Source organism: Hemibagrus wyckioides, linkage group LG08, assembly GCF_019097595.1.
Source record: "Hemibagrus wyckioides isolate EC202008001 linkage group LG08, SWU_Hwy_1.0, whole genome shotgun sequence".
Lineage (NCBI taxonomy): Eukaryota > Metazoa > Chordata > Actinopteri > Siluriformes > Bagridae > Hemibagrus > Hemibagrus wyckioides.
Window position 1 is genome coordinate 28,745,337 of NC_080717.1, and position 19,080 is coordinate 28,764,416.

At 41.5% G+C, this 19,080-nt stretch overlaps 1 protein-coding gene across 3 annotated transcripts in view; it reads left to right on the forward strand.

Moving 5' to 3' along the window:
• ckap5 (cytoskeleton associated protein 5) overlaps nucleotides 1-19,080 on the forward strand; it is a 37,132-nt gene that overhangs the window by 8,624 nt on the left and 9,428 nt on the right. For 2 of the 3 annotated variants that reach the window (XM_058396602.1, XM_058396603.1), the window contains exons 4-36: nucleotides 1,025-1,231; nucleotides 1,319-1,490; nucleotides 3,252-3,384; nucleotides 3,659-3,759; nucleotides 3,867-3,980; nucleotides 4,059-4,163; nucleotides 4,915-5,004; nucleotides 5,833-5,997; nucleotides 6,367-6,495; nucleotides 6,597-6,761; nucleotides 7,107-7,205; nucleotides 7,298-7,408; nucleotides 7,546-7,638; nucleotides 7,739-7,924; nucleotides 8,092-8,186; nucleotides 8,277-8,334; nucleotides 8,837-8,962; nucleotides 9,057-9,196; nucleotides 9,285-9,459; nucleotides 9,894-10,007; nucleotides 10,594-10,722; nucleotides 11,696-11,890; nucleotides 12,511-12,643; nucleotides 12,830-12,927; nucleotides 13,549-13,674; nucleotides 14,265-14,414; nucleotides 14,537-14,740; nucleotides 14,836-14,971; nucleotides 15,969-16,162; nucleotides 16,717-16,883; nucleotides 17,353-17,376; nucleotides 17,768-17,941; nucleotides 18,714-18,834. In XM_058396602.1, the coding sequence (XP_058252585.1) occupies nucleotides 1,025-1,231; nucleotides 1,319-1,490; nucleotides 3,252-3,384; nucleotides 3,659-3,759; nucleotides 3,867-3,980; nucleotides 4,059-4,163; nucleotides 4,915-5,004; nucleotides 5,833-5,997; nucleotides 6,367-6,495; nucleotides 6,597-6,761; nucleotides 7,107-7,205; nucleotides 7,298-7,408; nucleotides 7,546-7,638; nucleotides 7,739-7,924; nucleotides 8,092-8,186; nucleotides 8,277-8,334; nucleotides 8,837-8,962; nucleotides 9,057-9,196; nucleotides 9,285-9,459; nucleotides 9,894-10,007; nucleotides 10,594-10,722; nucleotides 11,696-11,890; nucleotides 12,511-12,643; nucleotides 12,830-12,927; nucleotides 13,549-13,674; nucleotides 14,265-14,414; nucleotides 14,537-14,740; nucleotides 14,836-14,971; nucleotides 15,969-16,162; nucleotides 16,717-16,883; nucleotides 17,353-17,376; nucleotides 17,768-17,941; nucleotides 18,714-18,834 (4,429 nt within the window). The remainder of the gene's footprint in view (nucleotides 1-1,024; nucleotides 1,232-1,318; nucleotides 1,491-3,251; nucleotides 3,385-3,658; nucleotides 3,760-3,866; nucleotides 3,981-4,058; nucleotides 4,164-4,914; nucleotides 5,005-5,832; nucleotides 5,998-6,366; nucleotides 6,496-6,596; nucleotides 6,762-7,106; nucleotides 7,206-7,297; nucleotides 7,409-7,545; nucleotides 7,639-7,738; nucleotides 7,925-8,091; nucleotides 8,187-8,276; nucleotides 8,335-8,836; nucleotides 8,963-9,056; nucleotides 9,197-9,284; nucleotides 9,460-9,893; nucleotides 10,008-10,593; nucleotides 10,723-11,695; nucleotides 11,891-12,510; nucleotides 12,644-12,829; nucleotides 12,928-13,548; nucleotides 13,675-14,264; nucleotides 14,415-14,536; nucleotides 14,741-14,835; nucleotides 14,972-15,968; nucleotides 16,163-16,716; nucleotides 16,884-17,352; nucleotides 17,377-17,767; nucleotides 17,942-18,713; nucleotides 18,835-19,080) is intronic. The other variant, XM_058396604.1, reaches the window with a different exon arrangement.

Consider the following 19,080-nt stretch of genomic DNA (forward strand, 5'->3'; position numbering starts at 1 on the left):
GGACTGAACCTCGACATTGATCATTTCTACATCTGACAGCATTTTGTACAACCGTAGTTTTGGGGCTAACAAGCCTGTATGGTTGTTTTCTTGGATTAAAAAAATAAACTTGGCATGGATTGAACACTTTTATGTCAAATTATTGAATTACACTAGTAATATTTATAACAAAACTTAAGTTAAAATATCTTCAACAATAATAACAAAGTTTATTTTATATTAATTTTACTCGCACGACTGCAGAATGGCTTCCTAGTTACAGTCACCAAACCAAAGTAGATCGTTTTCCTATAAGAGCATGTGTATTGTCGTTCTTTCGGCTGCTCCCAGTTCAGGGTCGCCACAGTCAGATCATTCAGTCCGCATGTTTTGATTTGGCACAGGTTTTACACCGGATGCCCTTCCTTACACAACCCTCCTATTTTATCTGGGCTTGGGACCGGCACTGGGAGTTAACTCTTCAGTGGTTGTGTTAGCGCCCTGCCCCGGAATCAAACCCAGGTTGTGGTAATGAGAGCACGGGATCCTGCCACTGGACCACCAGGTGGCCCTTATAAGAGCACATCATAGAAGATTCTGTGCCAAATAAGAGAGGGGAAAAACGTGAAATGTTATTCACAGACAGTATCGCCTAAACGCTTCAGTGGATAAACACTGACTTGAGATCAGAAGAATATACACCAATCAGCCATAACATTGTGAGCAGTGACCGCTGAAGTGAATAAGACTGATGATCTCCTCATCATGGCACTTGTGTTAGAAGCAGAAAAAATAGACAAGCGTAAGGATTTGAGCAATTTTGACCATGGGCTAAATTGCGATGAAAATGACAGTTTATTACTGCAATAACATACAAGTGATCACTAAGTGGATAGAAATGATGTGGTTCAGTTAAATAACTAAGTAGAACAGGTGAAAACAATGGGAAATCACTACAGATGTAGTCAGAAGGCAACTGGAGTCAATCCTTCTTAACTGAATAATTTGTACGGCAAAGTGATTGAATGTCGATCTTGTCTTTCAGGACAACAGGGGAAGTGGTGTCAGGTGTAGTAAGTAAAGTTTTCAACCAGCCCAAAGCCCGAGCCAAAGAGCTGGGAACAGATATCTGCCTCATGTACGTCGAGATCGAGAAAGCGGAGATCGTCCAAGATGAGCTCATCAAAGGACTGGATAACAAGAACCCTAAGATCATAGTGGCCTGCATTGAAACTCTCAGAAAGGCTTTGAGGTGAGACCGCTGTGTTGTTCACTTTTACCAAAAAAAAAAAATCTCCTGTAGATGAATCATGAGTTTTATTTGTGTGTTTATTTGCAGCGAATTCGGTTCCAAAATCATTACCCTGAAGCCAGTAGTCAAAGTGTTGCCAAAGCTGTTTGAGTCTCGAGAGAAGGCGGTGCGTGACGAGGCCAAACTGCTAGCAGTAGAGATCTATAAATGGATTCGGGATGCTTTGCGAACTCCACTGCAGAATATCAACTCTGTACAGGTGAGATGAGAGCGGCAGATTTGGTTTTGGTTTGTTTTTCTCCCCTTAATCTAGTCTGTCGACCTACCTGTGGATTCCCATGAGGAAAAATTCTCATCTTTTGTCTCTGAAATCAGAGTCAACTATAACTTCTGTAATAATCACTGTAGCTGATACCTACACTTCAAATAAGGAATTGTTGTGGTCCTCAAATGCCATACCACACAGGAGATCTCAGAGAAACCTCTGGACTTTTGCCCTCACCTATATATCCATGAAAACACCTTTGCCTTTAATCTACTGTTATATCTGCATAATGGATTTTGCACACAAAACAGACAGAGGTTTCTGGACACCTGACCATCACATCCTTATCTGTTTATTAAACATCATGTTCCAGATTTAGTTTCTACTAGATGTTGGAGTGTTATCATTCAGCTACAAGAGCATTAGTGAGATCAGACTCTGATGTAAGAGTGAGGAGGTCTGAGGTGCGGTCAGTGCTCCAGTTCATCCCAGTGGGGTTGAGTCAGGGCTGTGTACAGGACAGTCCAGTTCTTCCACTAAACACACCATGTCTTTATAGTGCTCTGTACACTTGGCATTGTCATGCTGGAACAGGTCTTATTTTCAACCGCACACAATATAGTGTATTTTATGACTGTCACATGTTAAGGATTAGTTTCAGACCATACAAAAAAGGCAGAAATGCAGCAGTAATTTATTTATTTAGTAACTCCTCCCCCAAACACACACCCCAAAAAAGTAATGTAATTCCTCTCAAAGATTTTCTAGTTATAAATATACATTCAATTTTAACTGAATTATCTGTTAGTAGATGTAGAGTTTAATATGAAGGGAAAACTCATTATCTTCATGAAGATTAGGATCTCACACACTTCATCAAAACCTGAAAGCAGTCACATGAAGCCCTGATCCACCCATTTTCATATTTTACTTTATATTTGAGATGGATTAAAAACAAAACACAGGTCTTACACATTGTTCCTGAGATGTTTACATGACTTGGTAACAGAAGCTAGCAGAGAGTCAGCTCAGTTACTGAGAGGCTGTCAGGATCAGCTGATGCTCAGAGGTCTGATATCCTGTATCTCTAGTAGAATTTTCTTCTCATTATTATTATTATCTTTATTATTATTGGCAAATTCCAAATCCTCTTAAAAGCTCTTAAAATTTCCATCGAATAAAAAGGTGTGTAAACTGTGTGGTCAGACATAACTCGTGTGTGTGTGTGTGTGTGAGAGATACACAGCGGGTAAAATTAGTATTGAACACGTCACCATTTTTTCAGTAAATATATTTCCATAGGTTCTATTGACGTGAAATTTTTTTACCAGATGTTGGTAACAACCCTTGCAATCCACACATGCAAATAAATCAAACCACAGATGGCCGTAATGAAGTTCTGTGCAATAATGTGAAATGACATAGGGAAAAGTATTGAACACATGAAGAAAGGGAGGTGCAAAAGGCATGGAAAGCCAAGACTGCAGCTGAAATCAATCAGAAATCTTGCCCCTGGTCAGTACAAATTAATACCAGATGGTTCAGTCCCAACTGATGGCCTATAAAAAGATGTCTCATTACCAAGGGGTCACACATGAAACATCTCATGATGGGTAAAAGCAGAGAGCTCCATCAAGACCTTCACAATCTTATTGTTTCAGTACTGATGGTACTGGTTACAGAAGGATGAACTTCTGAATGTTCCAGTGAGCACTGTCAATACTTCTTTGGCCCACTGTTTGTGTGTATGTACAGTTGAAAGAGTTGGAGGAGGAGTGGGTGAAGCTGCCCGCCGGTGTGCCAAAGCAGAGCCGCTTTCTGCGCTCTCAGCAGGACCTGAAGGCAAAGTTTGAGCAGCAGCAGGCAGCCGGTGGAGATGAGCCCGATGGTACGAACCTTTAGCTCAATCTCACAGTAAAAATAATATGATGTATTTGTTTTTACTTTTGTTTCATATATGGGAATAGTAACACACTTGCGTTCATTTATTTATTCGAAATTTGACTTTAAAAAAAAAAAAAGAAGAAAGGAAGAAATATAATGAACTAATAGCACTTAAACTGTGCTTAAAAATAGCTCTAGAGGTTAGTTTTACAAAACACCAGAAAAGTTTGTGATGGATGAATAACTTAAATAAATATTTGATACACTTGTGTCTTCAGGTGATGACGATGATGTAGGTGATACACAAGTGGATCCATACGAGCTGCTGGAAGCTGCTGAGATCCTTTCAAAAATCCCAAAAGATTTCTATGAAAAAATCGTAAGTCTGACATCATATTTCTCTTAGACGAATTTATTGAGCTATTCATGACCTCGATTAACTATTGAGACTCGATTAATTATTTATATATTTCTTGTTCTATATAGGAAGCAAAGAAGTGGCAGGAAAGGAAGGAGGCCTTAGAGGCAGTGGAGGCCCTTGCTAAAAACCCCAAGCTTGAGGGCGGTGACTATGGGGACTTGGTCCGAGCTCTCAAGAAGGTAAGACTTTAACAATCAAACTGAGCTTTTGAGAATATCCTGCTTTTGAGAACATCACGTTTGTCTGGGTCCTTGCAGGTTATTGGAAAAGATGCCAATGTGATGCTTGTAACACTGGCGGCCAAATGTCTGGCTGGACTGGCAGCAGGACTGCGCAAAAAGTTTGGAACATATGCAGGCCATGTAAGTGAAGAGAAGTAAACCGATCAATAGTTCATCCAGTAAACTGATATGACTATTGGCCAATAAGGTTTTCACAGTATTTTGTTAAAACTTGTAGTCCTATAAATTTCTGACCTTGAAGATTATGATCAAATACACTGATCAGGCATAACATTATGACCACCTGCCTAACATTGTGTTCCCCCTTTTGCTACCAAAACAGCCCTGACCCGTCCTGCACTGTGTATTCTGACCCCTTTCTATCAGAACCAGCATTAACTTCTTCAGCAGTTTGAGCAACAGTAGCTCATCTGTTGGATCGGATCACACGGGCCGGCCTTCTCTCCCCACGTGCATCAATGAGCCTTGACCGCCCATGACCCTGTCACCGGTTCACCACTGTTCCTTCCTTGGACCACTTTTGATAGATACTGACCACTGCAGACCGGGAACACCCCACAAGAGCTGCAGTTTTGGAGATGCTCTGATCCAGTGGTCTAGCCATCACAATTTGGCCCTTTTCATCAAACTCGCTCAAATCCTTACACTTGTCCATTTTTCCTGCTTCTAACATCAACTTTGAGGACAAAATGTTGACTTGCTGCCTAATATATCCCACCCACTAACAGGTGCCATGATGAGGAGATACTCAGTCTTATTCACTTCACCTCTCAGTGCTCAGTGTTATACCTGACCGGTGTATAATACATTTTTAGGGCATAAAATGTACAAATAAATTTACACACACCCTGAAGTGTATACGTTTTCTTAGGTGGTGCCAACCATTTTGGAGAAGTTTAAGGAGAAGAAACCTCAGGTGGTCCAGGCCTTACAGGAGGCAATTGATGCAGTCTTTCTAACTGTGAGTATTCCTAATGTAACACAGGTTACAGTTATACAGAAAATACATTTTAGTCTTGTGCTAATACATTATTAAATTACTAAATTATTGGCAGACATGTCTACAGTTTCATCCCAAATGTAGTGGATCAGCCAGGAAGTTGGATGAATTTGACTTTTATTACATTACATTTCAATGAATGCCCAACATGCCTTGGCTTAAGAACCATATCTGGCATACCTATGATTAATTATTCCTTTAAATGACAGGATATTAAAGGAACCCTATTGGAAATAATTGAATTGGATTGGCTTGGATTTGGATTTCGATCCATAAAAACATAAATCAATTTGACCCTAAATAAACACTAATTCTGCACACAGCTAGTAAATTTGATTCAGCTCTGTTTCCAGCCTTCTGACAAGAAATGCATCATGAGATTTAAAAACATAGATCAGTGAGGTGACACAACGGGTAGCTTGGGTTCAGGGTTTTGTCCTAAGATCAGGTTACCTTCTGTGTGAGTTTAATATGTCCACATAGGTTTCTTCTGGGTTCTTCTGTTTCCTACTAGGTGGATTATCTGCTCTTAACAGGCTTAAGTGATTCCATGATGAATGAATGAAATTAACGAAACAATTCAGGTGTATAGAAGTGAGACAAACACTTCATATGTGCTGATGTAAAAAATACTAAACGACAAGGTGTGATGCAGACCACCACAGTTACTGTTGATTATTATCCATGATCAGCAGGCTCTGAAGTTTCACATCTGGTGTTGAAAATGAGGCAGTTTTAGGTGAAGGAAGAAATGTCATGATCGATAACCCTTTTTCTCATGTTGTGCAGACGAATCTACAGAACATCAGTGAGGACGTGTTGGCGGTGATGGACAACAAGAACCCAACGATCAAACAGCAGGCATCGCTGTTCCTAGCCCGAAGCTTTCGCCATTGCACTCCTGCCACGCTACCAAAGAGCGTCCTGAAGCCACTCTGCTCTGCGTTCCTCAAGGTACAGTTCATCATTGTATAGTTCATTCATGGGGAAGACACGGATTCAGCAGTATTACAAATGATCGTTTAGCCAGAAATGAAATCATCTTTCTTCTCAGACTCATAACGTAGTCAATCAGGAATTTTTTAGTATTTGACACTGCAGCTACAAAACAAATGTTGATAGCAAGTAATGGAAGCTAACAACTTTGTGTACCGTAAAACATAGCTGCAGAACATGTCTAAACAGCTAGCTGTCTTCAGGTGTAGCCTAGTGTCTGTAAACAGTGTAAATTAATGTTCGTCTCTGTCTCTTACTTTCTCTCGGTCTCTTGCACTCTCTCTCTCTCTCTCTCGGTCTCTCTCTCTCTCTCTTTCACACACACAGCAAGTGAATGACTCTGCACCAGAGGTGAGAGATGCTGCGTTTGAGGCGTTGGGCACAGCCATGAAGGTGGTTGGAGAGAGAGCTGTGAACCCCTTCCTGGCCGATCTGGACAAACTCAAATTGGACAAGGTAGACTGGGGCTTCATTCAGAGTTGAGTCATAAATTCATGTTAATGTTCTGCACAATTAGAGACATTTTATTCAGCTATTTTCCCTCCACACACCTGTAGATAAAAGAATGTGCTGATAAAGTGGAACTTGTTGGAGGGAAGAAGGGAGAAGGTGGAGGAGGTGGAGGGGGGCAGAAGAAGGAGAAACCTGCAGCTAAACCTCCCCCTGTGGAAGAGCCTCCTGCTAAACCTGCTGGTCCTCCTAAAAAAGCTCCTGCACCCAAAGTAAGTGTTAACAGACTGACTGAAGGGAGTGCATTAAAGCAAATTATTGATAGCGTGTAGTTTTGAGGTTTAAATGGAGCTGTTAAATGTTCAAATGTAAAAGTCAAAGTTCATTTACAGAAAAACAACAAAGTTAAAAAAATGTTTGTACACAAAATATAAGACATTTGTAGCTGCCTTTTCATTGTCATAACTAATTTGCATAAAATGAAGAAATTCCTGATTGGAAATGTTACTGGTCACAACAGCTCCAAAGGTGGACTCTGATAAATCAATAAACAGTTGTCCCTTGCGTGTGAACATCAGGTCAGTTTCATGACTGTTTGGCTTGTTTCAATTTTACAGGCCGCAGGTCCTCCCAAAAAAAGCAAATCCACTGCTGCTGCCAGTGGCAAGTCAAAGAAAGGGGCAGAAACTAAAGAAGTCACAGAGACTGAATTATCTGTAAGTCAGACATTTAAATGAAATAAATGTTAGTAAAATACACAGGTAAAAAAAAACAGCTTTATTAATGTGTTTTTTTTTTCCCCCTTCAGCTGGAAGTGTGTGAGGAGAAGGCTGCAGCCGTGCTCCCAGCTTCCTGTATGCAGCTGCTGGACAGCGCTAACTGGAAGGAGAGGCTAGCTAGCATGGAAGAGTTTCAGAGGGTGACTAAACACCATTCATCTCTCTCTGTCCATCTCTCTCTTACACACCACTTTCTAACTCTTCCAACAGAACCATTGCCAAATGAAATTGTTAACATAATTGTTTGTGTGTGTGTGTGTGTGTGTGTGTGTGTCAGGCTGTTGAACAGATGGACAGGACGGAAATGCCATGCCAGGCTCTAGTGAGAATGTTGGCTAAGAAACCTGGGTGGAAAGAGACCAATTTTCAGGTAGGCTTCATTGACTATCCAGTCGCTCTAGTCTACTATGACATGTTTCTGACATGAACGTGGCGTCGGATGTGTAAATCCAAGTTCTGCATGTGCTCAGGTGATGCAGATGAAGCTGCACATTGTTGGCCTCATCGCTGGGAAAGGATCCTTCTCAAAAACGTCGGCTCTCGTCGTGTTGGACGGTCTGGTGGACAAAATCGGGGATGTGAAATGTGGAAGCAATGCCAAAGAGTCTCTAACTGCAATTGGAGAAGCCTGCTCGCTGCCCTGGACTGCTGAACAGGTGGGTTTAGATTGGTTTAGAAGGTTTAGAAAATACATGACATGTTGTGGCTATAGATGGTCGGTTATTCTAACCCTACATGCTTTCTGGCAGTTGACAAGTTACTCATTCCACTTATAGTTTGTTTCTGTTTTATAACCTTTTGTTCTGCTGCTGTTGCATTACAGGTGGTCTCTTTGGCCTTTGCACAGAAGAACCCCAAAAACCAGGCTGAGACACTGAACTGGCTGGCCAACGCCATGAAGGAGTTCGGCTTTGCAGGGTTGGTCATACTCGCCGTCCTCTCGGCTATTACGTGTTTGTGTTCATGATTCATGCTCAGTTTATTTATTGTTCCAATTGAATATTGCAGGATAAACGTGAAGGCTTTCATCAACAACGTCAAAACTGCTTTGGGTGCCACCAACCCGGTGAGTGTGTGTGTGTGTGTGTATTAAGGTGTTTGTGTATATAGCAACCAGATCCTTGTTTGTTCAAGTATTTGTTTGCACACTTCCTGCTCTGAGTGTATTTGCACAAAGCTTTTAAGTGTGGTTAAAGGAGTGCATTCTGTTGAGTAAATGATGACATTTGACACTGATACTGGAGCAGACTGTGATGTAACAAACATTTTCGATATTCAGCAACAGACTATGGATTAAGCGTTTAGTTGTGCACTCAGTGCCCATGTCAGAGGCACAAGGCTTCATTGATCAGCATTGTTCACTTTCTTTCTATAAACCCACTTATACATAGGGGCTTGTGATGTGACAACATTACAGCACTTTTTTCTACATGACAATGTTAAACCAAATCTCCCTAACTCATAATGGAACATTTTCGGACACTTCACATGGACTTATAGGTGTGAACTCTATATTTTTCAGGCCACCTTTTCTTTCTTTTTAATCGAACCCTTTGTATAAATTCCAGGCTGTGAGGACGTCTGCTATTACTCTGCTGGGTGTGATGTTCTTGTACATGGGGGCTCCACTGCGCATGTTCTTTGAAGATGAAAAGCCGGCCCTGCTTTCTCAAATAGATGCCGAATTTGAGAAGGTAAATTCAGACATCGGTAGATAATTGGGATTCTTAACCGCTGAAGGATTAGCGGTATTTGTTAAGTAATGGTGTATGGCTCTGGGGTTTTCAGATGCAGGGCCAGTCTCCTCCTGCTCCCACACGAGGCTTGTCCAAGAAAGGACCCGAGGATGATGGGGAAGAGGCCGATGAAGAGGAAGCTGAGGGAGGGGCCGGTGATATTATGGACCTGCTGCCCAGAACTGATATCAGGTCAGCCTTAAACATTATAATAGAGAGGAAAGAGATCATGAATTAGTTTGATTGTTGATATGTCATGGATCTCTACTGTTGTTTGCAGTGATAAAATCACATCAGACATGGTGGCGAAGATTAGTGACAAGAACTGGAAGATCCGAAAGGAAGGGCTGGATGAGGTGACTGCTGTCATTTCAGAGGCCAAGTTCATCCAGGCCAACATCGGAGAGCTGCCCATGGCACTGAAGGGCCGTCTTGGAGACTCCAACAAACTACTGGTATTTTGTCTGTTTTTTTCTGGTGTTATGTTATAATGTTGTCTATAGGTCATGTTTGTATAAGATTAATATCAAGTCAAGTCGGCTTTTATTGTCATTTTGACCATATCTCACCGATGCAGTACACAGTTAGATGAAATGGCGTTCCTCCAGGACCCTGGTGCTACATAAAGACATAGAGCTACATAAGACGACACAGATCTGATGGGCTAAAGAGTACAAAACAATTAGCATATTGCCATGAAGTGCATGTGTACAACCTCGTGGAAACAGTGCAAGACAAAAGACAATACAATAAACTACAAGACAGATACGTGAAGGTAGTGCTGACCAGTATACAGTCTGATTGGTGTGCAGAAACAGTTTTAGCAGCACCTAAATGTGTAATGTGCAAAAATTGCAGACTGCTTATGAAATTGTGTGTGTGTGTTCAGGTTCAGCAAACCCTGACCATCTTGCAGCAGATTGCTACAGCTATGGGTCCAGCTCTCAAACAACATGTGAGGAATTTGGGCTTCCCCATCATCACCGTATTGGGAGACAGCAAGGTAGAAATCCTTACTACTATAAACATCTTAAACAACTTGAAGCCTACTTGTGCCTAATGTGATGGTGTCTATTCCATAGAAGATAGAAGATTGTGCATGAAGGGTGCATCTAAAACAGCCAGTGATTCACTGCCGTATGTTTTGATGCACTGCAAAGTGAAAGTCATTTAATTGTGGCATAAAGCTGATTTATACTTCTGTGAAGATTGGTGTGAACTTATATTAATTCACTCGTCTTCAGTAAGTACTTTATCCTGGTCAGTGTGGATACAGCCCTGGATCACTGGGAGTGTTGCAGGAATTCCATTGTGTCATTTGGACACCATTTACACACATTCACACTTAATGTAGCTAGTTCAGCTAACTTCCAAAGACTAGGTGAGATCACACAAAAGTCCAAACACAGTAACCCGAACTCAGGATCACCCGGTGCAGCTGCGAGGCGCCAGCACTACCTGCTGCACCACCATGCGTACACCATGCATGCAGCGTATCCGATTGCTGACTGTTATCTGGTGATCCTCTTTGTATCTGTAGCACCATTTGTTTGTGTATATGCAACTAAAACCACACCTTGTTCCTCCAGCCCAACGTCCGTGCTGCTGCCATGACGACGGTAAACACGTGGGTGGAGCAGACCGGCCTGAAGGAGTGGCTGGAAGGTGAAGACTTGTCAGAAGAGCTGAAACGGGAGAATCCCTTTCTCAGACAGGAGGTACTGACTTACACACACACACCTATAGTCAAATGAGCTAAGCAGGAGTCTGATTACATCAGCGTGCCTAATTTCAGGACATTTTGGATATAGCGCAATTACATGAGGAATAAGCGATGTAATGAACGATGTAATGAAAGCATGTGTAGTTCTTGTTATACACACATGACCATTAAATTATTTTAGTGTATCTGGAGGACAGATTATGGCTAGAGTACGGCTTTTTTCCCCACAATTAAACTAATACATTAAAGCCCTGCATCATCTTTACATCATTTCTAATTAGCAGTAGATTTTATCTTCATCTTCTCGCTCATCTCCATTCACTTCATTCACAAGTACATGGTGACTTTTCTATCTCGAGGTCTCATGAATATTCATTGTTGGGTGAGACAAAGTGTTGGAATATAAAAAAAATAACAGGTAACGAAAGACGGTATGACACAATTACACCTTGACTAATTACCAGTATTTAAGCAAAACATATACAAATTTTCCAGTTATTAGTAAGAAAGGGTGTGAAAAACCTATCCATGCACTGTGGTCCATAAACCTTCACACCACAGTGCCGATAAATTCTTGATTCTGATTGGTTAAAAGGTTGTGCTTAATTTTCTGTAATTTTCTTCTTTGACTCCAAAGCAAAGCACAGGTTCGTATTAATATTGTTCGTTATTATTTATGTAGTTCCCTTACTATATTGTTGTTAAAATTTTCTGTGGAGTTTCTGTCTCTGCTCTCTGCACAAAAACAGTGAGACAGTCAGTTAAAAAATGGTAGCGTTGGCAAATTGATGTTGTTCATTAACTTTGGGGAGATCAGGGAAGCTCTGCTTGATGCTGTCATTGTTAATGACTATTTTCCTAACAGCATGCCACATTTTATTCCTTTATTCCTTTCTGTGAAATTAAACTAAATAATTATTGAAGTCTTGTAAAGTGATGATATATATCTCTTACTTTGTTTCTGCTAGGTTTTGGGCTGGTTGGCTGAGCGTCTGCCCAACATGCGTTCCGTTCCTGCTGATCTGATGCTGTGTATCCCTCACCTCTACACCTGTCTGGAGGATCGCAGTGGAGACGTGCGGAAGAAAGCCCAGGACGCTCTACCCATGTTTATGATGCATCTGAGCTACGAAAAGATGATCAAAGCCACTAACAAACTCAAGGTAGGTTTCCACCTTAAAAGATAAAACATGCTCTCGTGCAGTTCTGCATTGATCTCTCGGGTTTCAGCTGTTAAGCCGTCCTCACAAGAAGCGTTTTTCTTTTGCTTTTAATGCTTTTTATGGTTATTTTATGAAAAATTTGGTTCAGCCTGCCCAAATATGGCTGTTAAAATATTACAATTGAAGTCATGATTAAAAGTCAAAGAAGCTTTGTCACTTCAACCATATATAGCTGATGCAGTACACAGTGAAATGAAACTATGTTCCTCCCGGACCAGAGGTGCTACACAGAACAAAAACAAAATACAGGTGACGCGGACAAACACAGAGCTAAACTATACTACAAGGTGCAATTCTTTAAAAACTAAACATACAGCATAAGTGCACAGGATGACAAGACAGTGCAGACAAACAGGACACATGACGCCGACTCTGTGCAAAAGGACAGTGTTTGACAGTGAGTGCAAAGAAGGAGAAGAAACGGGGTTAGGGACAGTGAATAATAGCAGCAGAAGTTATTTTGGTTATAAACAGAGTTTTTCTTTTGATGTTGCTCTTTGAGCTTGATATCTACCATTTGGTAAAAACATCCATTAAGGTTGTGTTTGCTATCTTATTAGCCGGCCTCAAAGGACCAGGTGGTTGCCATGTTGGAGAAGGCCAGGGCTGTAATGCCAGCCAAACCTGCTGCACCCGCAAAGGCTGCCCCGTCTAAAGCAGCTCAGAGTGCTCCTCCTTCAAAACCTGCCCCTGGTACGCTTTCCTGGCTCTCTGTCTGCGCTTTTCATATTACACTTTTTCAGCCTTCATTTTTAAATATGGATGATTCAACTTTTTCATTCACCGAGTCGTTATCTTTAGCGGCACACTAAGTATAGCTATGTGGAGTTTAATGAAACTCATCTGATACTCTAATTGCCTCTGCTCTCTATCTCTCAGCACCGGCTAAAAGCCAGCCTGCGGTGGACGACTACAGCCCACCAGAACCCAAACAGGACACCAAGAAACCCAAAACAGCGGGGCCTGCTCAGAAAAAGGTCTGAATGGTTGCATTTCTTAGGTTTGGAATTTTTCAGTGGGTCAAATATAAATATATATGGGCATCTATTAAATATTTCTTTTTTTGAATTTTTTCTATTGAACACTTCTGCTTTTGTCCCATGAAGGCCCCATGCTTGGTTTTTAGCCATTTAAACCTAGGGTTACAGACGGTTAAATGTTGCACTGTTTTTTTTAATTTAGCCTCGTTTAACCACATGAGCAAACTGAGGTTCACATTTATATTAAATCTATGCATAAAATCTAGTTATATGGATAATAAGAGGAAGTCTTCTGATTTTGTTTTTGACCATGACTACCATAAATGCCCAATATCCTGTTAAAACTGCCTGAAGAGTGAAAGCTGCTATTTTTGCTTTGATTAGAGGAACAGTGTGGAGAATCTGAAAGTAGATAAAGACATTGTCTCTAAGCCTAACAGACTCCCAGGGGGAAATGTTAACAACCTACAGGTACAGGTGGATCAGTAAACCTCCACACAGCTGAAAAATGGGGTTCACTCAGCTTTGCACATCATGCTTTTGGGTGCATTGAGTGAATGATGGGAGTCTCTCTTTCTTTACTCTCCTTAATCTTTTTTTTCTCTCTTTGTCCTTCAGGGAGTGTTGGGAAAGAAGGCTCCTGTCAAGGCTGCTAATAAAGATGATGAAGACAGGTCAGGTCCTATCTTTATCCTTGTGCCTAATGGCAAGGAGCAGAGGATGAAGGAGGAGAAAGCACTAAAGGTAGGCATCATAATACATTATCAATAGTCATGACACTGCTACCTGATCAGAACACACATTTCAAACAAATATACCTTACCGTAACCCAAATGGCATGTCTGTGCACCATACCTGTGCCATTGCTTTTGAGGTGTCCTAAAGGAATGATGTTCTCCATTAGCACTGGTTTATTTGGATTTTTTAAAGCAATTGTCAAGTTAGAGATTGTCTCTTATGTGCATGTAGGGAATTCTTCAGTGGGAAAGGTTGGAGCTTTAGTGGAGAACTGGAGAAGCATGGGATATCATGCACCATATGGTTGGTCCTAAGAATCATTAGAGCTAATTGTTTGGATTTGTGACTTTGCTGCATTTTACCAAATTTACATAGAATCTAGAAAATCTTAATCCAGATGCCACTTGTTCTGGTCAGTGGAAATAGACCTTGATCTGCATAAAATCTTGAATGGTCAGCTGTCAATTTGTCACTTGCTAGTAGGTTTTAAATCAAATACAAAGCACAATATTATTTCAACAATTCTAACAATGTCCAGCAAAGCCTGGAAGCAGATAATGGCACTGCACTAAGGATAATCGGGTTGTGGTTTACAGATCCTGAAGTGGAACTTCATCACTCCACGGGACGAATATGTGGAACAGCTGAAGACTCAAATGGCCACATGCCTGGCAAAGTGGCTACAGGATGAACTCTTTCACTACGACTTCCAGCGCCATGTGAAGGCCATCAACTCCATGATTGAGGTAAGGCACGCTTTCTATGACAGGGTGTGTGCACTATACACATTAAAGGCAAACAGTACTAGATTTGTTGAAAGTTTCTTGAGCACCTTTATCACAGCATTATCATGCTTTTTGTTTTCCAGCACATGGATGGCGAGTCAGACGCCGTGATCGGTTGCCTGGACCTGATCATGAAGTGGTTCACGCTGCGCTTCTTCGACACGAACACCAGTGTGCTGATGAAGGCCATGGAGTTTCTCAAACTGCTTTTCACCATGCTGAGCAGAGAAAACTACCACCTGAGCGAGTACGAAGCCTCGTCCTTCATCCCTTACCTCATCCTGAAGGTCAGAGAGGCTTCATAACACAGACACGCTCATGCATGCATTTGACACTCTGACCTCCATGTGATCACACTTTCTTTTCCTGTTTATCCGGACAGGTCGGGGAATCCAAAGACGTGGTGCGCAAAGACGTCCGTGCCATTTTGACCATGCTGTGTAACGTGTATTCTCCTAGTAAAATGTTTCCCTTCCTCATGGAGGGGACCAAGTCCAAGAATTCCAAGCAGAGATCAGGTTTTGTTGCTTTTATATTGTTTGAAGAATTTAGGAAGGTTTGGTGTACATACACTATATGTGGGACTATATTTGGGACACCCCTCCAAATCACTGAGTTCAGGTGTTGTTTTTCAGGGGTTGGACTCGGCCCCTTAGTTCCAGTGAAAGGAACTCTTAGTGCTTCAGCTTCATACCAAGACATTTTGGACAATTTCATGCTCTTTGTGGGAACAGTTTGGGGATGACCCCTTCCTGTTCCAACATGACTGTACACCAGTGACCAAAGCAAGGTCCATAAAGACATGGATGAGTGAGTTTGGTGTGGAGGAACTTGACTGTCCTGCACAGAGTCCTGACCTCAACCCCATAGAACACCTTTGGGATGAATTAGAGTGGAGACTGTGAGCCAGACCTTCTCGTCCAACATCAGTGCCTGACCTCACACATGCACTTCTAGAGGAATGGTCAAAAAATCCCATAAACACACTCACTAAACCTTGTGGAAAGCCTTCCCAGAAGAGTTGAAGCTGTTATAGCGGCAAAGGGCGGGACAACTCCATATTACATTCATGTGCAGGTAAAGGCACACGTCCCTGTTTTGACCTGGCTCACAGTCTCCACTCTAATTCATCCCAAAGGTGTTCTATTGGGTTGAGGTCAGGACTCTGTGCAGGCCAGTCAGTTTCCTAAATAAGATAACTAAAGGACATTGCAAGCTTCTTCATTTGAGACACTTATATTAAAATGTTCTGCCCTAGATACTAGCTATACCACCAGCCAGATCAGAGCTGTTCAGATCTGTCACATTTTCTGAAAACACAACTTGAATAATATGTAGTTCAGAGGGAGTGGAGTCAGTTGGTAGAAAGGGAAAGGTATAAAGTTTCCATAGCAGTTGCAGCTGGCTGAAAACTCACAAACTGCTCCTTTGAGATATTTAATCTAAACAGAATAGGTATAGGTGGCACTAAACTGAGTGTTTCATTCCACTTGGTTTGATTGACTTCCACTTCAGAATGTCTTGAAGAGCTTGGGTGCCTGATCGAGAACTATGGCATGAACGTGTGCCAGCCGACGCCCGCCAAGGCTCTGAAAGACATCGCCGTTCACATTGGAGACCGTGACACATCGGTGCGCAATGCAGCGCTAAATACAGTGGTGGCAGCTTACAACGTCTGTGGGGACCAGGTCTTCAAACTCATCGGCAATGTAAGACAACACTCTGCTTTTTGGTCCTGTAATGACCTCCCAATAACTTTCAAGTTGTTATCAAGAGATAAGTTTGAACCACAGTGATGCAGAAACTGTCCAGGTCAGTGCTGCACAGGGTTCAGGGGGAGGGAGATGTGATGAGGGAGAACTAGCAAGTGGGCAGAAAATGCTTCATAACATTATCGTATTATTGAAGGATTCTCCAGTGTCAGTTCACTATAAAAGAGGAAAATGCAGGGTTGAGGATGTAGCTTAGGTACAGGAGTTTGTGGTTGTTGTTTTGGTAACATACCAAGTTGCATTTTTGTATTAATAACTTTGAAAGAGGGGAAACAGAAACAGGTGGTTGTTTTGCAATTATTCCACAAAATGAAGTGTAGTTATAAACTGATGAAAGTATTGTTTAACTTTTAATTACGCAAATGTAATTGTTGGCAAAATGCCACGGTATAAAAGGAAGAAAACACATCTGTTGTGTCAGGCCTTATCTTATTCTGAACGTCCTGTTTAACTGGTAGCTGGTTCTGATGTTTCTTGGCCATGCTCCACAGCTCTCGGAGAAGGACATGAGCATGTTGGAGGAGAGGATCAAGCGCTCGGCTAAGAAAGCGCCTGCCGTCTCGACCAAACAGGAGAAAACACATAGGGAACAGCCCAGTAATCCTAACGCTACCTTCCTACGCAAGCCTGCGCAAGAGGAGGTGCCGAACAAACTCAAGTAGGTTCCACCGTCCAGCGTAGTCCATGCTTTGAACCAGGTCAAAAGATCACCTGACAATGTCTTTCTTTTTCAGCTCACGGTTTCAAGCACATTTCTTTGTAAATTGCTAATCGTTTTGTTTACTTTTGTAAAGATATGGTGCTACAGGAGCTTTTTAAGCTAACATGGTCAACAAACAAGCTAATTTAGTTTCTGTAGCAAGAACAAATTGCAACAAGATTCCCAGACTCTTTAAAATCATATTATGCCTATAAAAAGTACATCTAATTAATCAATAATCAGTCCAATTCATTGCTTTATTCTCAAGGCAGTCTTTGTGGGCTTGTGTTTGATTGTTTTTGTAGAGATTCGACTGATGCTCCTGTTTGATTCTGTCCTTTTGTTTCATTGCATGTTTTTGCTTCCTAAATCTAAGCTTCTGTCTCTCTTCTTTATGATTTCTTTTCTCTCTGCTCTCCCTGGACAGAATAATGTATCGCACGTATAGGATGTAAGTACAGCCGAATCGTCGTAGGTTCTTTTCATGAGGCACGCAAGAGTCTTAGACGAATAACACGAATAGCAGACTGAAATTGAAACCATCATTTCTGCTAATAACATCAGTTCAAATGCTTTCCCTGTCCTTTTGCACTTCTGTCAGCGTTCCTGATAGAATTAATAAGATTAGCTCCCGAGCCTCAAGATGAAATCGTCTGTAAGCGTCGTAACATTCAGTGTATAACATGTTTAAAATCACTGTATGCTGTTGGACCTGCAGCTATGTGTTTCCCAGTCTAGCTCACTGTCACAGTATGTTTTATTATTCACTTGAATCTGTGGCCAATGTGAAGACAATCTTTTGTCTTTTTTTTTCTTTTTTCTTTTTTTTGCTCCTCTGCCAGTCAAGCTCGGTCACAGAATGCCCACTCTGAGCACACTGCACCCTCCATCCCCAAGGAGTTTCAGCTTGACCTGGACATGATCGAGAATGACCACACACGCGTCAGCGACTTCCCCGACCTTGTGCAGCACAAACTGGATGAGCTCCTCGAGCCCGTCATGATCCCTGAGCCCAAGTAAGCACACTGCACTGACACTTCTGGATGTCGTGAATTAGCAGGATTAATGTAGCCATTCTGAAAGGTGAATAAATGTTTCTTAATCACATTTCTCAGTCGGTTTGCCCTGGACTAGGTCAGTATCTCACTAAGCCTACTACTTCAGCATGGAGCTTTAGTTTTTATAAGCATAATAAGGTACTGCTATCAGCAATCTGTCCCTGAGACTAAAGAAATTTGATGGCTTTTTCAATCAATTTTTACTGACCCCTTCTTTCCTGAGAATCAGAAAAGATTGCAATGTATCCCAAAGGAACGCTTAACCATCTAAAGTACAAAGTGCCACCGTTTTTGCTGTGGCAAAGTGTGAAAGAATGAGTAACTCCATTACAGCATGAGCAGGTAATCTGTTATCAGTGCTAACTTGCCTGATAAGCTGGCTAGCATGTAGATAAAAACATATCCAATTTTCTCTGCAAAGGTTTTGTCCATCAATCAAATGGTTAATCAACAGCTTCATAGCAGAGCCAAAAAGACTGCTGAAAAATAATTTCTGTGCAAAGGTTGTGGTTCCCTATCAATCAGAAAATGAAAAAGGTTTCATAACAGGGTCAATACAGTCTGGACATTTCTTTAAGTGCTAGGCAGTTTACCAACATTGTAATCTCAGTCATTGCTGTTAATGTCAAGTGTCTAGCCTAGTATCAGCTATTTTATCCATAGGTTATTAATGAGTATGTGCTGGTTTTGCTGAAGATTAATTCTTAATTATGTACTATTTCTTATATAGGATTCGTGCTATCTCACCTCACTTTGATGACCTCCACAACAGCACAGCCTCCACCATCAACTTTGTCATCTCACAGGTTGCTAGTGGTGACATTAACACCAGTATCCAGGCACTGGCACAGGTAAGCAGTCTGAGATCTGTTATGATTTGAGCTTCTTTCTGAGCATAGGCCACTTATTCTCAGAAATAAATGAACGTGGCATATATAAAAGATGGCGTCTCTTTGCTAAGCCTTATAGCCTATAGGATCTCCAGTAGACTCTAACGTAAACAGCAAGGCTGAAGGTTATAATTAACTTCAGTATTCATTTAGACTCGTCTGATCCCTGAACCCATCTCCTCAGCTCTGAGAAGTAGAAGTCGATAA